This window comes from Elephantulus edwardii, unplaced genomic scaffold, assembly GCF_000299155.1.
Source record: "Elephantulus edwardii isolate Elephantulus edwardi_28Jun2011 unplaced genomic scaffold, EleEdw1.0 scaffold00088, whole genome shotgun sequence".
NCBI classification, from domain to species: domain Eukaryota; kingdom Metazoa; phylum Chordata; class Mammalia; order Macroscelidea; family Macroscelididae; genus Elephantulus; species Elephantulus edwardii.
Window position 1 is genome coordinate 1,442,849 of NW_006399838.1, and position 17,770 is coordinate 1,460,618.

General features: G+C 39.7%; 1 protein-coding gene across 1 annotated transcript in view; it reads right to left on the reverse strand.

Moving 5' to 3' along the window:
- NAALADL2 (N-acetylated alpha-linked acidic dipeptidase-like 2) overlaps positions 1-17,770 on the reverse strand; it is a 1,157,216-nt gene that overhangs the window by 431,903 nt on the left and 707,543 nt on the right. Inside the window, exons 6-7 of the mRNA XM_006890336.1 lie at positions 10,848-10,991; positions 939-1,031 (exon numbers count right to left, since the gene is read on the reverse strand). Of these exons, the coding sequence (XP_006890398.1) occupies positions 939-1,031; positions 10,848-10,991 (237 nt within the window). The remainder of the gene's footprint in view (positions 1-938; positions 1,032-10,847; positions 10,992-17,770) is intronic.

Genomic DNA, 17,770 nt, shown 5'->3' on the forward strand with positions numbered 1-17,770 from the left:
GCTTGGAAGCAGGAGTGGCATCCACTTCCGAAATGGCTTGCCTCCAAAAACTCTTAGAACAGTGCTCAGGTCTTTCATTCATAGGGTTTCTTGAGTTGTCTATGACTCAACAGCATTCAACAACAACAACACTTCTTATGCAACTACTTGTTGCGCATCAGAAAGCTGGACAATGACTAGGGGTGATAAAAAGGGAATTGATGCCTTTGAGTTGGAATGCTGGAGAAGAATATTGAATATACCATGAACTGCAAAGAGAACAAACGGATTCGTCCTAAAGAGGGTAAAAGCAGGCTGCTCCTTGGGCACAAGGATTCTAAGCATCATCTGATGTACTTTGGGCATGCTGTAAGGTGGGATCAGTCCTTGGAGAGGGACATCATGCTGGGGAGGGTAGAGGGACAGCACAGGAGAGGAAGACCCTCGATGAGATAGATGGACTCACTAACTGGGGTAATGGAGTAGGTGTGTGAGAGATGATAAAGTTGGCTCAGGACAGAGCAGAATTCATGGCTGCGATGCATCGCAAGTGACCAGATGGCACAAGACAACAACCACAGTCCTTAATCAGGAGCCCTGCTGGCACAGTGATTACATGTCTGGTTAAGAGCGAAAGGTCAGCATTTTGGGCCTACTCAGTAACTTTACAGAAGAAAAGGTCTGGGTGAGAACCATAAGGCTTACAGCCTAGGAAATCCTACGTGGCCTTGTACTCTATCGTTGTGGTTAAGAGGAGCAGGGATACACTTGGTGGCAAAGCACAATGATCCTTACTAAGAAAAAAGTATAAAGAAAATCGTAGGAATGAAAATCAATTAAGCCTCTACTTCTTGATCCAGAGTTGGATAGTCTGAACTTCTAGTTATCAAGAGTAAATACAGGGCATTACTCTTGACATTTTACAAGAAGGAAAAGTTAGAGTTTTTAACCATACTTACCTGGAGATGTTGAACCTTTTAAATATCCAACAACATTTGAAATTGTTTTGAATTTTGTGACAGTCTCAACTTTCATCTTTACAATTCTTATTTCTGAAAAAAAAATAATAGATTGTTATTTACCTATAATTTATATTTTTTGAAAAATGTAAAATTCATTTATATGATTTCAAAAGCAAAGGCATGTTGAAACATATCCCTAATAGCTAATATAGCTAGTTATAATTTTCTGAAAATACTTATAAAATATTTAGGTGTTTATTACATAATGATGAGGAGGATACTGTAGAATAGTGAAGTAGTTTTGTTGTTGTTGTTGTTATATATGCATCAAGTTGGAATAGATTCATAGCTAACCCCTTCAGCATATTATCAGAAGCAGTAAATCACACAGAAGAAGGTTGCCTACCAATTTTGGTTTTGTGGGTTTGTTTTTTTCCCCATAGAGCAGCTTGGGGATTTGAACCATGGGCTTTTAGGTTTGCAAGAGTTTACCACTAGGCCACTGGATCTCGCTTAAGATGAAATTGCTAGCATCTCAGAACTAGCAATCAAGTGTAAGCTGATTAGCTGTATCTGATTTCACTGACAACCAGCTTGGGAGGGAAGCCTCTTGTGTGGGCAGAGAGGATCTTGCTGAACAGGCCTTTGTATTTAAAAGTCAGTCTGGTCCTGCCTGTGAGTGAGCTTGGGGGAGTTGGATACTGGTGAGTAGGTGTTTGTGATTTTCTGGAAAGCCAATGTTCCACACTGGTTATTAAAAATCAAAACCAAAAAATTCATAACTATTGAATTGGTTCTGATTCCCAGCACCCATGTCGGGTAGTGGAGAACAGCACATATGGCTTCCATGCGTATCTTGCTAGTAGAAGACTTGTGCTTTCCTCCTATGGAGCAGCTGGTAGTTTTGAACTGCTGAGGAAGGAGAATTATGCTTTTGAACTGTGTTGTTGGAAGAAGAGTACTGAATATCCCATGGACGGCCAAAACAACAAGCATATTTGTCTTGGGGAAGGTGTAGCCAGAGTGCTCCTTGGAGGCAGAGATGATAAGACTTCATCTCATATTTTCTGGGCATATTACTGGGAGAAGCTATTCCTTGGAAAGGACCTGTTGCTTGGAAAAGTAGATGATTTTCCAAAAAAGAAGACCTTCAGCCAAATGGATTGACACAATGACTGAAGCAATGAGCTTGAGAATGTCAGAGTCTGTGAGGACAGCACAGAACAGGACAGGGTTCAGATCTGTTGTTCATTGGATTATTATGAGTTGTACTCAATCGATGGCATCTGACAATAACAACTACTCTAGAACATGTTTTCCTCAATTAGCAACATAATCATGATTATATTTTAAATATTATCAAGGAACATCAGTAAAATCTTTGGTGAACCCGCACTCTGATGACATGTCCACTGCTTCTGCCAGTTCTGTTCAAACAAGCCAGTAGGAAGGCAATACTACTCTTCATAGAAATGAATAACAATTTTGCTTTGCAAAAGTCATCATACAAGAACAACTATTTTCAGTAAAATCTATAATCCAAATCTGTAATCTACTGAAAACAATAGAAATATCTCAAAGAAGAAACTTGAAAAAAATTAGGGTAAATTGTGTAGCTTGAAAATAGGGTGGGAATATATAAAAACATGAGTACATTGCAAGTAAAAAGAAGCCAATACGTGATGTATATAACATATATATTGGGGGGAAATGGGTGTGTTTGTGAACAAAATCTGTAATAGAAAGGGTTGGCAGATGAAACTTAACCGAATCAGGCCAGCTGCCTGCCTCTCCCTGCCTCTTCGCAGACCTGTTACAGAGACCAGCAGGAAAGTGTACTCCTCAGTATTTGTGCCTCTGCTGCAAAGCCCCGGGGGGCTGTGAGATTCATAGATAAGGAACTTGCTGCATCTAGGCAACAATGAAGTCCCGAATACGGTATATATTAAAGAAAATTTCAGAAATAAGGATGATTAGAAAAGTTTCAAAGGCACCCAAAGACACATTTACTCTCTCTTTTTTTAAATCAACTTAAATATATATATATAAACCCAGTCTGATTTTTCAGCTTTCCTCTAGTGAAAAGTACTAGGAGAGTAGTCCAGACCTACTTGGACTCCAAGACTAAAATAACTGGAATAGTTGAAGTCTATAATCACCATAAAATAAAATAACTTTACTAAATATATGTTCTTGTTATGTGTTTTCAAGTGACCTGTGATTCACAGTGATCCTATGTACAATAGCTCTGAATCCTGCCCTATCCTGGGCCAATCTCACGGTCTCTGACACACCTACCCCCGTTATGCCAGTTATTGTGTCAATATAGCTCATCTGGGATCTTCTTCTCTGGTGCTGTCCCTCCACCATTCCACATGATGTCTTTCTCTGAAGACTGGTCCTTTCTGGAAACTTTCTCAAAGTATGTCAGAGGTGCTTCAAAATCTTTCCCTCCAAGGAGCAACTTGGTTTCACTCTTTCTAGGACAGAACTGTTTGTTCTCTTGGCAGTTCATGGTATGTTTGATACTCTTGTCTGGTACATAACTCAAAGGCATTGATTCGTCTTCTGCCATTCTTACTTCCTGTGCAGATCCCCAATGTGTAACTGCAAAGACCATGGCCTGGATCAGGCCTTCCTTAGTCTCTAGACTGACATCTCATTCTGGAGAGATCCCTGACAGCAGATTTCCCCAATGCCATTTGTCTTTTGTTTCCTTGACTGCTGGTGCAAAGCGTGTTCATTGTGGAATTAAGAAAGTTTATTTTGTTAACAGTCTCATCCTCCACCCTATTATGGTGCTGCCAAATGGCCCAGTGGTGAGAATCTTTGTTTTCTTGATGTTGAGCTTCAGTACATATTGAAGTCTGCAGTTCCTGACCTTCTGCAGCAAGTGCTTCAGGTCCTCCTCAGTTTTGGCAAGCAGGGTTGTGTCATCTGCTTCACACAGGTTCTTGATTGGTCTTTCTCCAATCCTGATACCAAATTCCTCATCATAAAGTCCAGCCTCCAAAGCAATCTGTTCTGCATCCAGATTGAAAACATATGGAGATCAGATGCATCCCTGATGCACTCTTTCCCTGATCCTGAACCATGCAGTGTTTGCTTGCCCTGTTCTGAAGACTACCTCCTGGTCCAAGCATAGGTTTTGCATAAGCACAATCAGGTGTTCTAGGATTCCCATTCTTCTCAATGTTAGCCACAGTTTGATGTGATTCACACAGTCAAATGCCTTTGCACAATGAAACCCAGAAAGACATTCTTCTAGTATTCTCTGCTTTCAGTCAAGATTCTTCTGACATTTACTATGACGTCTCTAGTGCCATGGCTCTTATAAACAAGTCTTGTATTTATGCTAGTTCTCTGCTGATACACTGTTTGAGTCACCTTTGGATAATCTTCAGCTGGATTTTGGATGTGTGTGATATTAATGATATTGTTTAATAATTTCCACAGTGCATTTGAGTAGTTTTATTTTTTTTTAAATGGGAATAAATGTGAATCACTTTCATTCAATTGGTCAGGTAGTTTTAACATTAAATAATTTAGAACACACAGTACAAGAATTCAATGGAAACATTATAATTAACCTGAAAAAGAGAAGTGAAAGAAGTAACAATATTAAAGCAAACAGATAAAAATATTAAATAATAGGTGTGAAACATTATTATTAGAAGAGATATACCATTAGATAAATAGGTACAACTGTTAAAAAATATATATAAGGTCAGAACTAAAGAATTGAAAGATCAGACTATCAGATTTAGAAATTTTTCCAGCGAATCATAGACTATTAAATTAAAACTAAGGTATACTGGGAATAAAAAGAAATTTTTAAATAAGAAGCCCAGAAAAAGTAGGGCAACCAATGAAGAAGGAATGTCATTGAAAGTATAATAATTTTTTCCAGAAGAAAAGGAGGTGAGAGGAAATACACTTATATGTTATCGTTAAACTTAAAATCATGAAAATCAAAGAAGAAACGTTAAAAACCCCTACGGGGAAATGAGATCACCTACAATGGAGCAAAAATCAAATTGATATCAAATATTTCAAAGACCACAGTAGGGAAAAGAAAGTTACAATAGAAATGAAAATTTTCACCTAGAATGTTTGGTAATAAGGAATTGAGGACAATCTGTCTATCCTTGGATCACAGAAATTTAAAATGAAAACATCAATGGAGATATATGACAAAATGGCAATTGACTGAAAAGAGAGCTCTGGTGGCCTACTGGCAAGAGGTTGCATTGCAACTTCCCGAGGAAAGCAGTTCTAATCCACTGGCTGCTCTGAGGCAGAAAGATGGACAATCTCCTTTCCTCTGATTCAAACTACCTCTGAAAACCCAACAGAAGGTCAGCTATGGGTTCCTTTCAACTAAATGATAATTAACAACAAAAATGTCATAAGGACAAAGAACCACCTACTTAAAGAAAGTTAGTGTAGTTAAAAAAAAAGTCAAAATTTAAGGAAATGGATTACTAGATTTAAGAAGGAAACTTGACCTAATAAATTATTAAACAGTTAAAATTACAAAGAAAATTTACATTTAAAAGCATGTACTAAATCACACAAAGCCCAAATTAGAACTACAAGGTGAAATAGACAAATCTATACATAGGATGTTCTGGTGGCCTCGTGGTAAGAAGCTGCTCTGCAATCCCCACAGCACCAGTTTGAATCCACAAGCTGGTCTGTGGGAGAAGGATGGATGTTCTCCTCCCGTGTAATTAACTGCCTTTGAAAAAAAAGTCTGGAGGATCAGCTATGGGTCATTTCTGGATCAATGATACCAATAACAACAAAAACGACAATACAGCTGACCCTCTGATGGGTTTTCAGGGGCAGTTAATCACATGAGAAGAGACTAGTAGGAGATTTCCACAATGTAACACATTCTGCTAAAACTCAGATAAACAGAACACTATGCTTGACATTACAGAACAGTCCACAGTTTTTCATGAAATACTGGTCATATTCTGTGCCCACAGCACAACCTTGAAGAATTGATGTTGTGTGTAAAGGCAGAAGAAATAGTTACTCAAAAGTAAGTAGGAGTTTCCCTTATAGTCTACTTTGAAAAGAACTACATCACCTTGCAAAAATCATATATGTGACAAAAAACAACAGGAGAAAGAGAGACTACTTGAGACTTGAATGGAACACAGAAGTTAGAGAAGATGGCATGACTGCTGAATCCTAAGCATGTGGAGGGCATAGAAGATTTACCACTAAGGTGCACAAATGCTCAATACATATCTGGGTAATAATAGATAGAACAATAAGGAGAAATACTAGAACGTGAAAAGAGCAGAAGGATAAAAAACCAGGATAGGGAAAAGTTATTGGCAATTTCTAAGTTAGGAAATGAGAATTATCAATCCTTTGTGTAAACTGCGTCATGAAGTTGTAAGATTTATGTTCTAATAAATTTTATCACATATATAAACCTTAAAATTCATATGTAATTTCTATGTTCAACTTTTTGAGGAAGCGCCAACCTGCCTTCCAGAGTGGCTGTATCCTTGTACAATTCCACAACAATGTATAAGAGTTCCTGCCACATCCTCTCCAACATTTATTACTTGCTGTCCTGTTACATTTTGTCACTGCCAGTGGAGTGACATGGTAGCTCATTGTGGTTTTGATTTCCATCTCTCTTATTGCCAGTGATTTCGAGCATCTTCATGTGTCTACTGGCCATTTGAATGTCTTCCTCTGTGAAAAATTCTTTCCATGTCTTTTGTCCATTCTGTAATTGGGTTATCAGTCTTTTTCTTGTGGAGGCCCAGGAGTATTCTATAAATTTTCATTGTAAGACTCTTGTCTGAGATGGTATTCCCAAATGTTTGTTCCCAGTCAGTAGGTTTATGACCCAGATATTCCATTGCTTGGAATATACTCAAGAAAATGAGAACTGAGGCTCAGAGACTTGTACACCAATGTTCATAGCAGTATTCACCATCGCAAGAACATGGAAACAACCCAGATGTCCAACCGCAAATGAATGCATTAAGAAGTTGTGGTACATTCATACAATGGAATACAACCCAGTTCACAGGAGCAATCATTTTGTATATTACTACCTAACTTGGGAGGGACTGGAGCACATTATGCTGAGTGAGCTAACTCAGTCCCACAAGGACAAATACTGTATAAAAGCATATTGTAGAATAAGTATGAGTCTCCAAGGGTGGGGAGGGTGGGAGTAGAGAGGTAAGGATGAGTGGGGGAGGGGGCGGGTAGTGGTGTTAATCACAGGGTTGTAGAATGGATGGGGCGTGAAGGAGATGGGAAGGATCTTTTGTGAAAAACAATGCATTCAAACTTTGTAAATAAATCAGTATAAAATAAGCAAACAAAAACCTCTTTAATTAATGTTCACTTGGAATTTCTAAACAAAATAGTTTGATAAGAATGTAAGAAGTTGGTTAAATTACTGTGAAGTACTGAAAAGCTGGAAAAGGTGTTAAATTTGTTTAAAAGTCTCAGGTTGCCTGTAGGGCATTTTTTTGCCCTTTTTTTTTTTTTTAGCAAGTGCATTCTCTGTTTCTCTCTTATACAACAAGCATGTCCGTGCACACACATACCCTCTGTAGCTTGAATTTGAGCTGAATAGTTTTCTTCCTAAAATCAAATTATAAATCAAAATCAAATTTTCAGAAAGCTGAAAACCTGAGAAGTTCTGCGTGAGTGGCAGATCTGTCTCCCTCAGTAAACCCAACATGCACTTACTCCCCAGGAAACAAAATCAAGTGTACTTTCTGTGGACTTTGGACAATAGGTTTCCCACTTCGGTTCGCTCTGTTCGAGACCCTTGAAGAACAGTTCTTCAAAGTGATTTCGGAAGCTTTTTTTTCCCCCCCTTTTGTCCAAAGACTTTAGACTGGCAGCTCATGAAATCTGATCTGTAGTTCCAAAGATTACTGTTACCAGCTTTCAGCTTAGACTACTAGCTTCACTGTGCAATCGGTGGCTTGAAAAGCTGGGTTTAATGTGACAGAGTTTAACCCATTCACTAAAGTGGACAATTAGATTGACAATGAGACTTTGTAATTATATATAGAGATAGAGATAGAGATAGAGATAGAGACAGAGACAGAGATAGAGATAGAGATAGAGATATATAGATAGTTAATAATAATAATAATAGATAATGATAGATAGATAGATAGATAGATAGATAGATAGATAGATAGAGATAATAGTATCTAAAAAGAGATAGTTTTAGTTCCTTTTTGGCCATCTGGAGACCTTTTATTTCTTTCCCTTGCATTATTGCTCTGGCCAGGATTCCAAAACAGTACGTATAGGAAATGTGATAAGGGCAAACTTGTCGAGCTCCATTCACAACTGGAATGTCTTCACTCTCTCTAGGGAGAATAATGTTGGCCACTGGTTCTGTACGTTTGCTTTTAATTATGTTGAGTGAGCTCCATTAAATTCCTGTTTTGTTTAACATTTTTTCCTGGAAAGATTTCTGAATTTTGTCAAATGTCTTCTTTGTATCACTGATATTCTTTCATGCCATCATGTGATTCTTCCCTTTCATTTTACTGACGTGCCAGATAATACGGATGTTTTCCCTAACCCTGGATTCCAAACATGTGTGCTTTGAATCACACGTGTTTATAATGAATGATACAGTGCTAGATTCTATAGGCTAGACTTCGTGGAGAAATATTTATTACTATATTCATGACGTTCAGTTTTAAGTAACATAGAAATAATCACTATCCACCTGCCCCCAATATGTGCCAGAAAAGAAATTGGTAAAGTGTTAAGTAAGGAAGATACTCAAATCTTGACATAGCATTGCAAGCACATTAAATACTCAGATATGTAATAATACAATAAATATAATAAAGTATTATAATTAAATTAATATAATTAATATAATAGAATTTATATAATTCATATAATCAATAAAATCTGATTCATGAACCAGAGATGGTAGACCGTCCTAGCTTTGTAGAGCCAATTAGAAGTTTCCAGAAAGGCATACCTACATTTACAGCCATGGAGTTAGCGTGTGGCATATAAACTTTCTGAGGCCTGGGCAGTGGAAGCAACACTAAGGGGCTGGATGTTTTATTAAATTGGAATTTATATCTGGTCTTTCACATATTCGTAGCTTTGTTTTGGTTGTTGTTGTGGTGGTGGTTAGGTGTCATCAAGTTGCATTCAACTCACACTGACCAACCCTCTGCACAACTGAACGAAACACTGCCTGAGTCTGTGTCACACTCGCAAACTTTTGTGCCTAAGCCTCTCATTCTAATCACTGTGTCAGTGCACTGCATCAAAGGCTGCCTCTCTTTTGCCGACATTCTGGAAACTCTGTGAACTTGGAGAAAACAGGAAAGTTTTGTGTTCAAGACTTTCGTTCATAGGGTTGCTATGAGTCATTTAACACTCTACGGCACTTAACAAAAACACAACAACAATGTCCTCTGCCAGGGCCAGTCCCTCTTGACTTCATGCCTAAAGTGTGTGAGATAAAGCTTCATTATCCTTGCTTTTAAGGAGCACTCGGGCTACATAACCAAACCAACCAATTTACAGTGATGATCATATATGTTTAACATGTAGCCTGTGACAGACCTTGTTTCACAATTGTCCAGTGTTCGGTCAATAACTAAAGGAGTCACGGTTTGGACTGCCTAGTGATCCAGAACCCTTTCAACCTAGGAAACCCCATGGAGACGTCTTAGATGACTTAGAAGCTACTGGACAATACCTGGCAACAAAGAGAACTTAGTCATTTTGTAAGGCTCATAGTAGCAAACAGAGAAAAAGCAAGGCAGTATAAAAAGCCTTCTGATAGCTCTTTTTCTGTTTACCAATGATTTTGTAAGAAAAATTGTATGACAGTCCTCATTTGATAGTTTGGTAGGTTCTCAATCTATGTAACTTTGCAAAGCATACCATACACCCTTTCTAATTGATGGCAATCTTAAATATATTCAGATTTTTTTCCAGCTGCATCAAAACATATGTTTGCAACGCTTCTGTAGTCAAGAGAAAGACAGCTGAGATAAAACATGGGTAGTTAAGGCCCCAGGACTGGAGACAAAAAGCAGAGCCTTCAAGTTGTACTTCACAGCTACTAGACATAAATTTAACAATATGTAAAGAGCATCTCTCTAATGCTAGGGCTGGAGGCAGGAATCAGATGCGGCCCGTGGCTTTCATCCTGCCACAGGTAGCTTAACTACTTCAGTTTATCCTGCATCTTCCAACAAGGCCTGACAAACTGCACTGCAGTACAAGAAGCATCTCCCGGGTGATGGTGCGTAAAGACAGAGGGATTTTTTAGTCAATTGCAGGAATTAGGCTTTAATGCTTTATACTAAAAGACTTCATACCCCGGATAGCTGTCTGCTATCTGCGGAATCTTGGCAGGCAACGAGACTGCTGAAGCTGAAAGTAGGAAGCTATGTTAAGCAGATTTTCATGAATGTACAAAACACTTTATTTGTAAAGCTACTTTTCTTTGCAGCTCCCCAGCATGACTTTTCCCCTTCTCTAATCTCCCAGTTTGGTCCACTATCAGTCTTCCTCAAAATTCTTTTCAAAAACATCCTTTAAAGGACACAAAAGATAATTCAGTGCTCATATAACAAGAAGTGAGTATTTTTAAAAGAATATTCCTAAACAAGAGAAATTTGGTAGCTGGGTGGTAAGGTGCTTGGTTACCAACCAAAGGCAAGCAGTTCAAAGCCACCCACTGCCCCGTGGGAGAAAGATGGACAATTTAAACCTGCTGGAGGGTCAGCTCTTGGCTGGTTCTGTCTTAACACCACAGAACAACAATCCTAAACACATCTTTTTAAGTATTTAAGATTGATCACTCTCCTAGCAAAAACTACAAGAGACACAGAGATGTGATAAATACTTTACCATTAGTTGGAAGCCTAAGAGGGCTGCAGACATCTTTTTGGGCTCTCTCCTTTGGCAAAGAAATGAGTTTTGCAACGAGAGACGCTGACACAGGCTGCACAAGTAGCGAAGTGAGGTTTGATTGATTTTGTCTAAAGCTTCCATCTGTATTCAGAGGGAAAAAGAATAAAAGTTTTGGTAAATAAAATCTAAAAAACTTGAAGTTCTTTGTGACACATACTTGAATTATGAGTAAAAAGTTTACACTCATTTCCTTGTCACTCTAGTTCATTATAAAAATCCAGCCCAAACACAATAATAAGCCTCTGTTAAAGATGTGTGTGGCATTAACTTTGTTTTCTCACAAAGCTGAACAAAAATGCTAGCAACAAAGGAACGAGAAAGCATACATTGACAGAAACAAAGAAAACAAAAGCGAGTGGGAAGCAGGTGAAGGAATGTCGTTGGACACAGCATCTGAAGGAACTGTGTCAGCAGTGGGAGAGGCTGAGAAAGAATACACTTCGTACCACAGAACCCCAGTAGGGTTCAGAGTTGCCCAAACCAACAACCTATTAAATAGTTGGGTTGAGGGTGGGGTTAGAAAGAGAATTTGATGAAATACTCATCCCATCATGCAGTCATTATGGATAACCCTTTCTCTCTTACCTGTGGAAAGGAGCACAGAGCCTCAGATACAGTGGGATGTAACACTAAACATGGACCAGAGTTATGAAAGTTCACAATCTGCAGATGGTTTTCTCTAGTTGGCTCCCAGACCATTCCTTCAAGGAGGGATCAGAGAAGATTCTCTGCCGCTATAGTGGTCTAGGCTGATTTTGTTGAAATGGCTTTGCCAGCCACTGGCTTTGGGTTTTGCCACAGAGTTGAGTGAGAACACACAGAGCTGGAATCAGAAAATCAAAGTGCCTGAACTCACTCAGCCTTTCTTAAGTTGACAAAATTGAAGAACAAATTCAAGCCTTGAGCTGCAATACTTAATGCTTTGAGAAGAATACTAAATGATCCAGGATGTAATAAAAGAAGATAGAAAGAATATACAGAGTCATTGTACAAAAAAAGTAAATAAATAAGCAAATAAATAAAGGTGGACACTGAAGAATTTCATGAAACAGCTTTATGAACAAGAGCCCATTGTGATGAAAAAGAAGTTCAAGCTGCTCTGAAGGAATTGAAAAAAAAGGGGGGGGGGTGAGGAAGAAAGGCAGGCCCCAGGAATTGATGGCATTCCAATTGATATATTTCAACAAACAGACACTACCCTGGACGTGCTCACCAAGTTGTGCCAAGAAATCTGGAGAACAACCACCTGGCTAACTGACTGGAAGAGATATATATTTGTTCCCATTCCAAAGAAAGGTAATCCGATAGAGTGTGGAAATTATCTGACAGTATCATCAATATTGCATGCAAGCAAGATTTTGCTGAAAATTATCCCAAAAAAATTGGAACAGCACATCAACAGAGAACTGCCAGATATTCAGGCTGGGTTTAGAAGAGGTCTTGATACTAGGGATATTGTAGCTAATGTTAGATGGATCTTGGCTGAAAGCAGAGATTACCAATGGAATTGTCTATCTGTGTTTCATGGACTATGCAAAGATATCTAACTGTGTGAATCACAATAAACTATGGCTAACTCTGAGAAGAATGGGAATCCCAGAATATTTGATTGTGCTTATGTGAAACCCATACTTTGTCTAAGAGACAGTTATCAGAACAGAGCAAGGAAACACTGCAAGGCTCAAAATTGGGACGGGTGTATGCCAGGGTTGGATCCTATCTCCATAACTTTTCAATCTTTATGCAGAACAGATTATCCAGGAGGTTGGGCTCTATGAAGAGAATTGTGGCACCAGGTTTGGAGGTAGACTCATCAACAATATGCATTATGGAGATGACACAAATCCTGCTCATTGAAACTGAGGAGGACCTGAAGTGCTTGCTGCAGAAGGTCAAGGATTGCAGCCTTCAATAATGGATTGAAGCTCAACATCAAGAAAACAAAGATTCTCACTCTGGGCTGATTGGCAGCATCATGATAGGTAATGAAGAGACTGAGACTGTTAACTTCTTTAGTTTGCTTGGCTCCATAATCAACACTCTTGGTACCAGCAGCCATGACTAGGGATGACAGAAGGAGAGTTGATGCCTTTGAGCTGTGGTGCTGGAGAAGAGTACTGAATATACCATGGACTGCTAGGAGAACAAACAGGTTCATCCTAGAGAGGGTGAGACCGCACTGCTCCTTAGAAGAAAGGATTCTGAAGCTTCATCTGACATAATTTGAGCGTGCTGCAAGGAGGAACCTGTTCTTGGTTCTTGATGTCATGCTCAGGAGGGTGGGGGGACAGTGCAGGAGAGGAAGTTCCTCAATGAGGTTTATTGATTCAGTGACTCAGGTAATGGAAGTAGGGGTGTCAGAGGCAATCAGATTGTCAAGGAATAGAGCAGGATTTAGGTCTGTTGTACATAGGGTCGCTATGAGTCACAGGTGACTTGACAGCACATAACAACAACACTACCAGGTTTAAATCAAGAGGTCTGGTGGCAAAAGGCAGGAATCCCACTATCAACAAGAAGGAAGCAGCAGAAAATGCAGTCTGCATCAATTAGGGGCAGAATTTGTTCACAAGTGCTCCCTTATCCAGCTTCTCTAGAGGAAGGATGCGGTGGTTGAGACAGAGCTGTCCTAGGAACCAGAGCCCGGAGACAACATACTCACATATATAACAACATAGCCACAAATAACAACATAGACACATATATAACAGGAAGAGTATTGGAACATTTGGGTCTTTGGGAGTAGGAGAGGAAGAGAACATCTGGGACATTTGGGTCCCAAATGTTCTGGACCCGCTGGAACATTTGAGTCTTTGGGGGTAGGAGAGGAAGAGACACCATAATTAGCCTTACAAAACCAACTTTGTGACACTGACCTAAATTTGAGAGGCTAACGGCCAAAAGAGACTGCAATCACACATGAACAGTTATCCTGATTGAAGGATTGTAATCTGTTAACTTACCTAACAAACCCCATAACCATGAAGTTGTTCTGTGAAATCTGTGTGATCAACAGGTTAGCAAACCCAAGAGGACGCTGAGAGGAATGGCTGGTATTCGAATGGGAGAAGCAGGTTAAGGGGCCACAGGGGAATGGCTGATCCATACAGGTTGGTTTTGTGATGTGGATATTATGGACGAGGCTTGTTTCTCTACATGAAGTTAGTAGAAATCAAATGCACTGATCCTCACACTTCCCCACCTCCATCAACACGTACACACTTCTTAGAAGTATATATGGCACAGATCAGTAGAAAATGAGTGAAAATACTGCAATTTGGAAGTTAAATCATTAAAACAACTCATATAAGATATGTTTGTATCTAACAAATTCCTCTAATACAGAGACATTAAATAAACGTAATATTTTCACTTTGATATATGTGGCTTTTTTCCTTATGTGCCATCGAGTCACCTGCGACTCATAGCAACCCTAAGTGCAACAGCCCTAAACCCTGTCTTATTCTCTGCCAATCTCACTGTCTCTAACACACACATCCCAATTACCCCAGTAACTGACTCAATCCACCTTATCGAGGGTCTTCCTCTCCTGCACTGTCCCTCCACCCTCCCAAGCAAGATGTCCCTCTCCAAGGACTTGTCCCTCCTTGCAACATACACAGAGTATGTCAGACAAAGCTTCAGAATCCTTGCCTCCAAGGAGCAGCCTGGCTTAACCCTCTCCAGGCTGAACCTGTTCATTTTCGTACCCTTAATACTCTTCTCCAACACCACCGCTCAAAGGCATCAATTTTCCTCCTATCCTCCCTAGTCATTATCTAGCTCTCTGACGCACAGCAGGCGATTTTATCAGGCACACCGATATATGGACTTTCAGTAGAAGAAACTCCTAAGTGACAGGTGTGTGTACAACAGATAAAGGTAAAGGGGAGCAGTCTAGGGAAAAGAGGTCCCAGAGAGAGAAGCTCTAGTTGCCTAGTGCTGCAATCTCAAAAGTATGTGGTTCAAATGCACGAGCTGCCACAAGAAAGGCTAGGCAGTCTCTTCCCATGGGATTTACTGCCTCTAATAACCCACTAGGAGGTTTATCTATGGGCTGGTTCTGACTCGATGGCAACAGCAATGATTGTCAAAGAGATAACTGTAATTATTTTCTATGCTATGATTCCAATGGAGATATATTCACAGTTACAGTATTAATAAAAATAATGTTACTTATCTAATGATATCATACATACATACACACACACACACACACACGTTGCTGCTCTTGTTTTGGTTATTATGTGCCATTAAGTTGGATCCAGTTCATAGCTGACCTGCCAATGCCTTTTCAGAGGCTGTGAATTGCATGGAAGAGACTGACCATACTTCTCCCATGGAATAGCTGATAGAGTCTAGCTAACTCTAGGTTGGCTGAACTACAGCTTCCAAATACAAGTCCCATATAATGGGTGCAAAGGGAAAATGAAGAAGTAAAATTGCAAACATGCTAAGAAAAATATGTCTTTGTTGTTGTTGTTGTTATGTGCCGTTGAGTCATCTGTGACTCACAGCGACCCTATGTACAACAGCCCTACACCCTGCTCTATCCTGTGCCAATCTCTGGCATATCCACCCCATTACCCCAGTCCCTGAATCAATCCATTTCACTGAGGGTCTTCCTGTCTTGCACTGTCCCTCCACCCTCCCAAGCATGACGTCCCTCTCCAAGGACTGGTTCCACCTTGTAACATGTCCATAGTATGTCAAATGGAGCTTCAGAATCCTTGCCTCCAAGGAACAGGCCGGCTTCACCCTCTCCGAGATGAACCTGTTTGTTCTCCTAGCAGTCCATGGTATATTCAATACTCTTCTCCAGCCCCACAGCTCAAGGGCATCAATTCTCCTTCTATCCTCCCTAGTAATTGTCCAGCTTTCCAATGCATAACAAGTGATTGCAAAGACCAAGAGTAAATTACAACTAAAAATCACACAAGTGCTTGCTTTTGAGAACTCGTGATAGAGGAGAATGGGCACAGAACAAGTTGGGAGATGGTGATGGATTTTATAAATTAAATTCTGAAGAATTTATTGACTAGTGAAACTGTATTCATCTTTAACTTTGAACAAACACATTAAACTGATGAGGGAGCTCTGGTGGAGAATTGTGACGTTAATACAAAAGCCATGTCTCTGGACATTTTATTATTTCAGCAGGAGGACAATGGAATATTCTGTTTTTTGAGTTACAGCCTCAGTAACCCGATTGAGAGTAAGCTGTGAACTTGTTCCATCTCAATGGAAATGAGCTGTTTGAGTTTCTAAAAGAAAATAAGAAGTTAGTTATGATGACAAAAGTCAAAGAAGAACATAAGAGTGTTCAGGAAGTAGAGAGAATAAATTAAACAGTGCTTAAGGAAACAACTAAAATAACATTTGCGCCATTTATGTATTTCTACTGACTGAGAATAAGAAATACACAACAGAATGACTCTATCAGGCAGCCCATAATGTTTCTGAACACAGAACTATATATTTCCAGAACTTTTATTAGGGAAAATAATTGCTAAAGGTTTCCACAGAATTTAATTTGATAGGACTGCAGGGGGTGCAGAGCTCAACCATCCTGGTAGCCAGGCTCCAGGAGGCACAGCAGAAATGAGAAAATATGTTACAGAAGCGCTTCCTTAATTTATCATCTGAAAAACCACAAGGCTAAAAAATGATATTTAGTGTATGCCTGTGGCAGCTATAGAAGTCACGGCTTTGAAGAAAAAAATAATAAAGATTTAAGCTTGGAATCCATTTAGTTATATCGGCACAGTGCGGGTCTCAGAATTGTGGTGCTCTCTTCAGATGAATGTCCGACAGCTCGCTGGACTGCAGACTAATCCACTGCTTCCCAAATATTTTTATGTCACCGTCCCATGACTGGCTAGACAAATGATGGAGCCTGGAGCCAAATGAAAATGTGAACCTCCTCCAAATGTAAGAAAACTGTTAAGGCTGTGAGCCTTAAACACGGGCGGGCCTCTTCTGAAAGGAGCCCTTTGTGGGTGAATCGGCTGTGTGCCCACGGTCCAGTCCCTGCATTGTTCACGATGAAGATGCTCACACAGCCACGCAGCACACTGGCGTGATCAGAAGGGTCTTTTCAGGCAGCAAAGACGTTACTCTAGGACCCACTGAGCTCCGATTCTCTTGCTGTTACTGGCTGCTGGTCATGAAGTCAAAGCAATTAAACTCAAGGAGACAATGGGCCTCGCCTCCGTGTCTGGAAGCCTGACACCAGACCCTTGACTCACTCTGGCTCGTCCAGTGTTTATTTTCTCCCTTATCAATTATCCTTGAAGCTTTTATTGCACATCAACAGGGAAATAATATTGTTATGAAATACAGACTTTTTATTGCTTTGATGTTTTGTGAGATATTGAGTGCTGACATGATTTTAAAAATGCTGTATGATCTCACCTCTTTCCAAGTGCAAATGCATCCAGTGATTTCTATCGCATCAAGATCAAACTCTAGCGTGCCATTCAAGGTCCTTCACAAACTCCTATCAAATTCTCTCTCTAGCACTATTTCCTATCACTCTTGTTCATTCGTCTTATGTTAAGTGTTAAGCTGCTCCCTGCCTAGTCTGTGATTGACATTTTTCCATTCTATTCCTTATGTTTTTCACGGATCATCTCATACCTCATGCATGTCTCAAATACGCACTTCCTCTCATCTGAACTCTCATGCCAACTTCTCCATGACTAAGGACCTCAGAGCTCCACGGGACCTCCCAGGACCTCTCTGCGTCAATCTTCTTTTTCTCTGCCCTTTTCGATACTTGCCATTTCCAATTAACAATGTCATTTTGCAAAAAACACTTTGTTTTGTTTTGCAGTGGACAAAAAATAACAGTAAGCTTG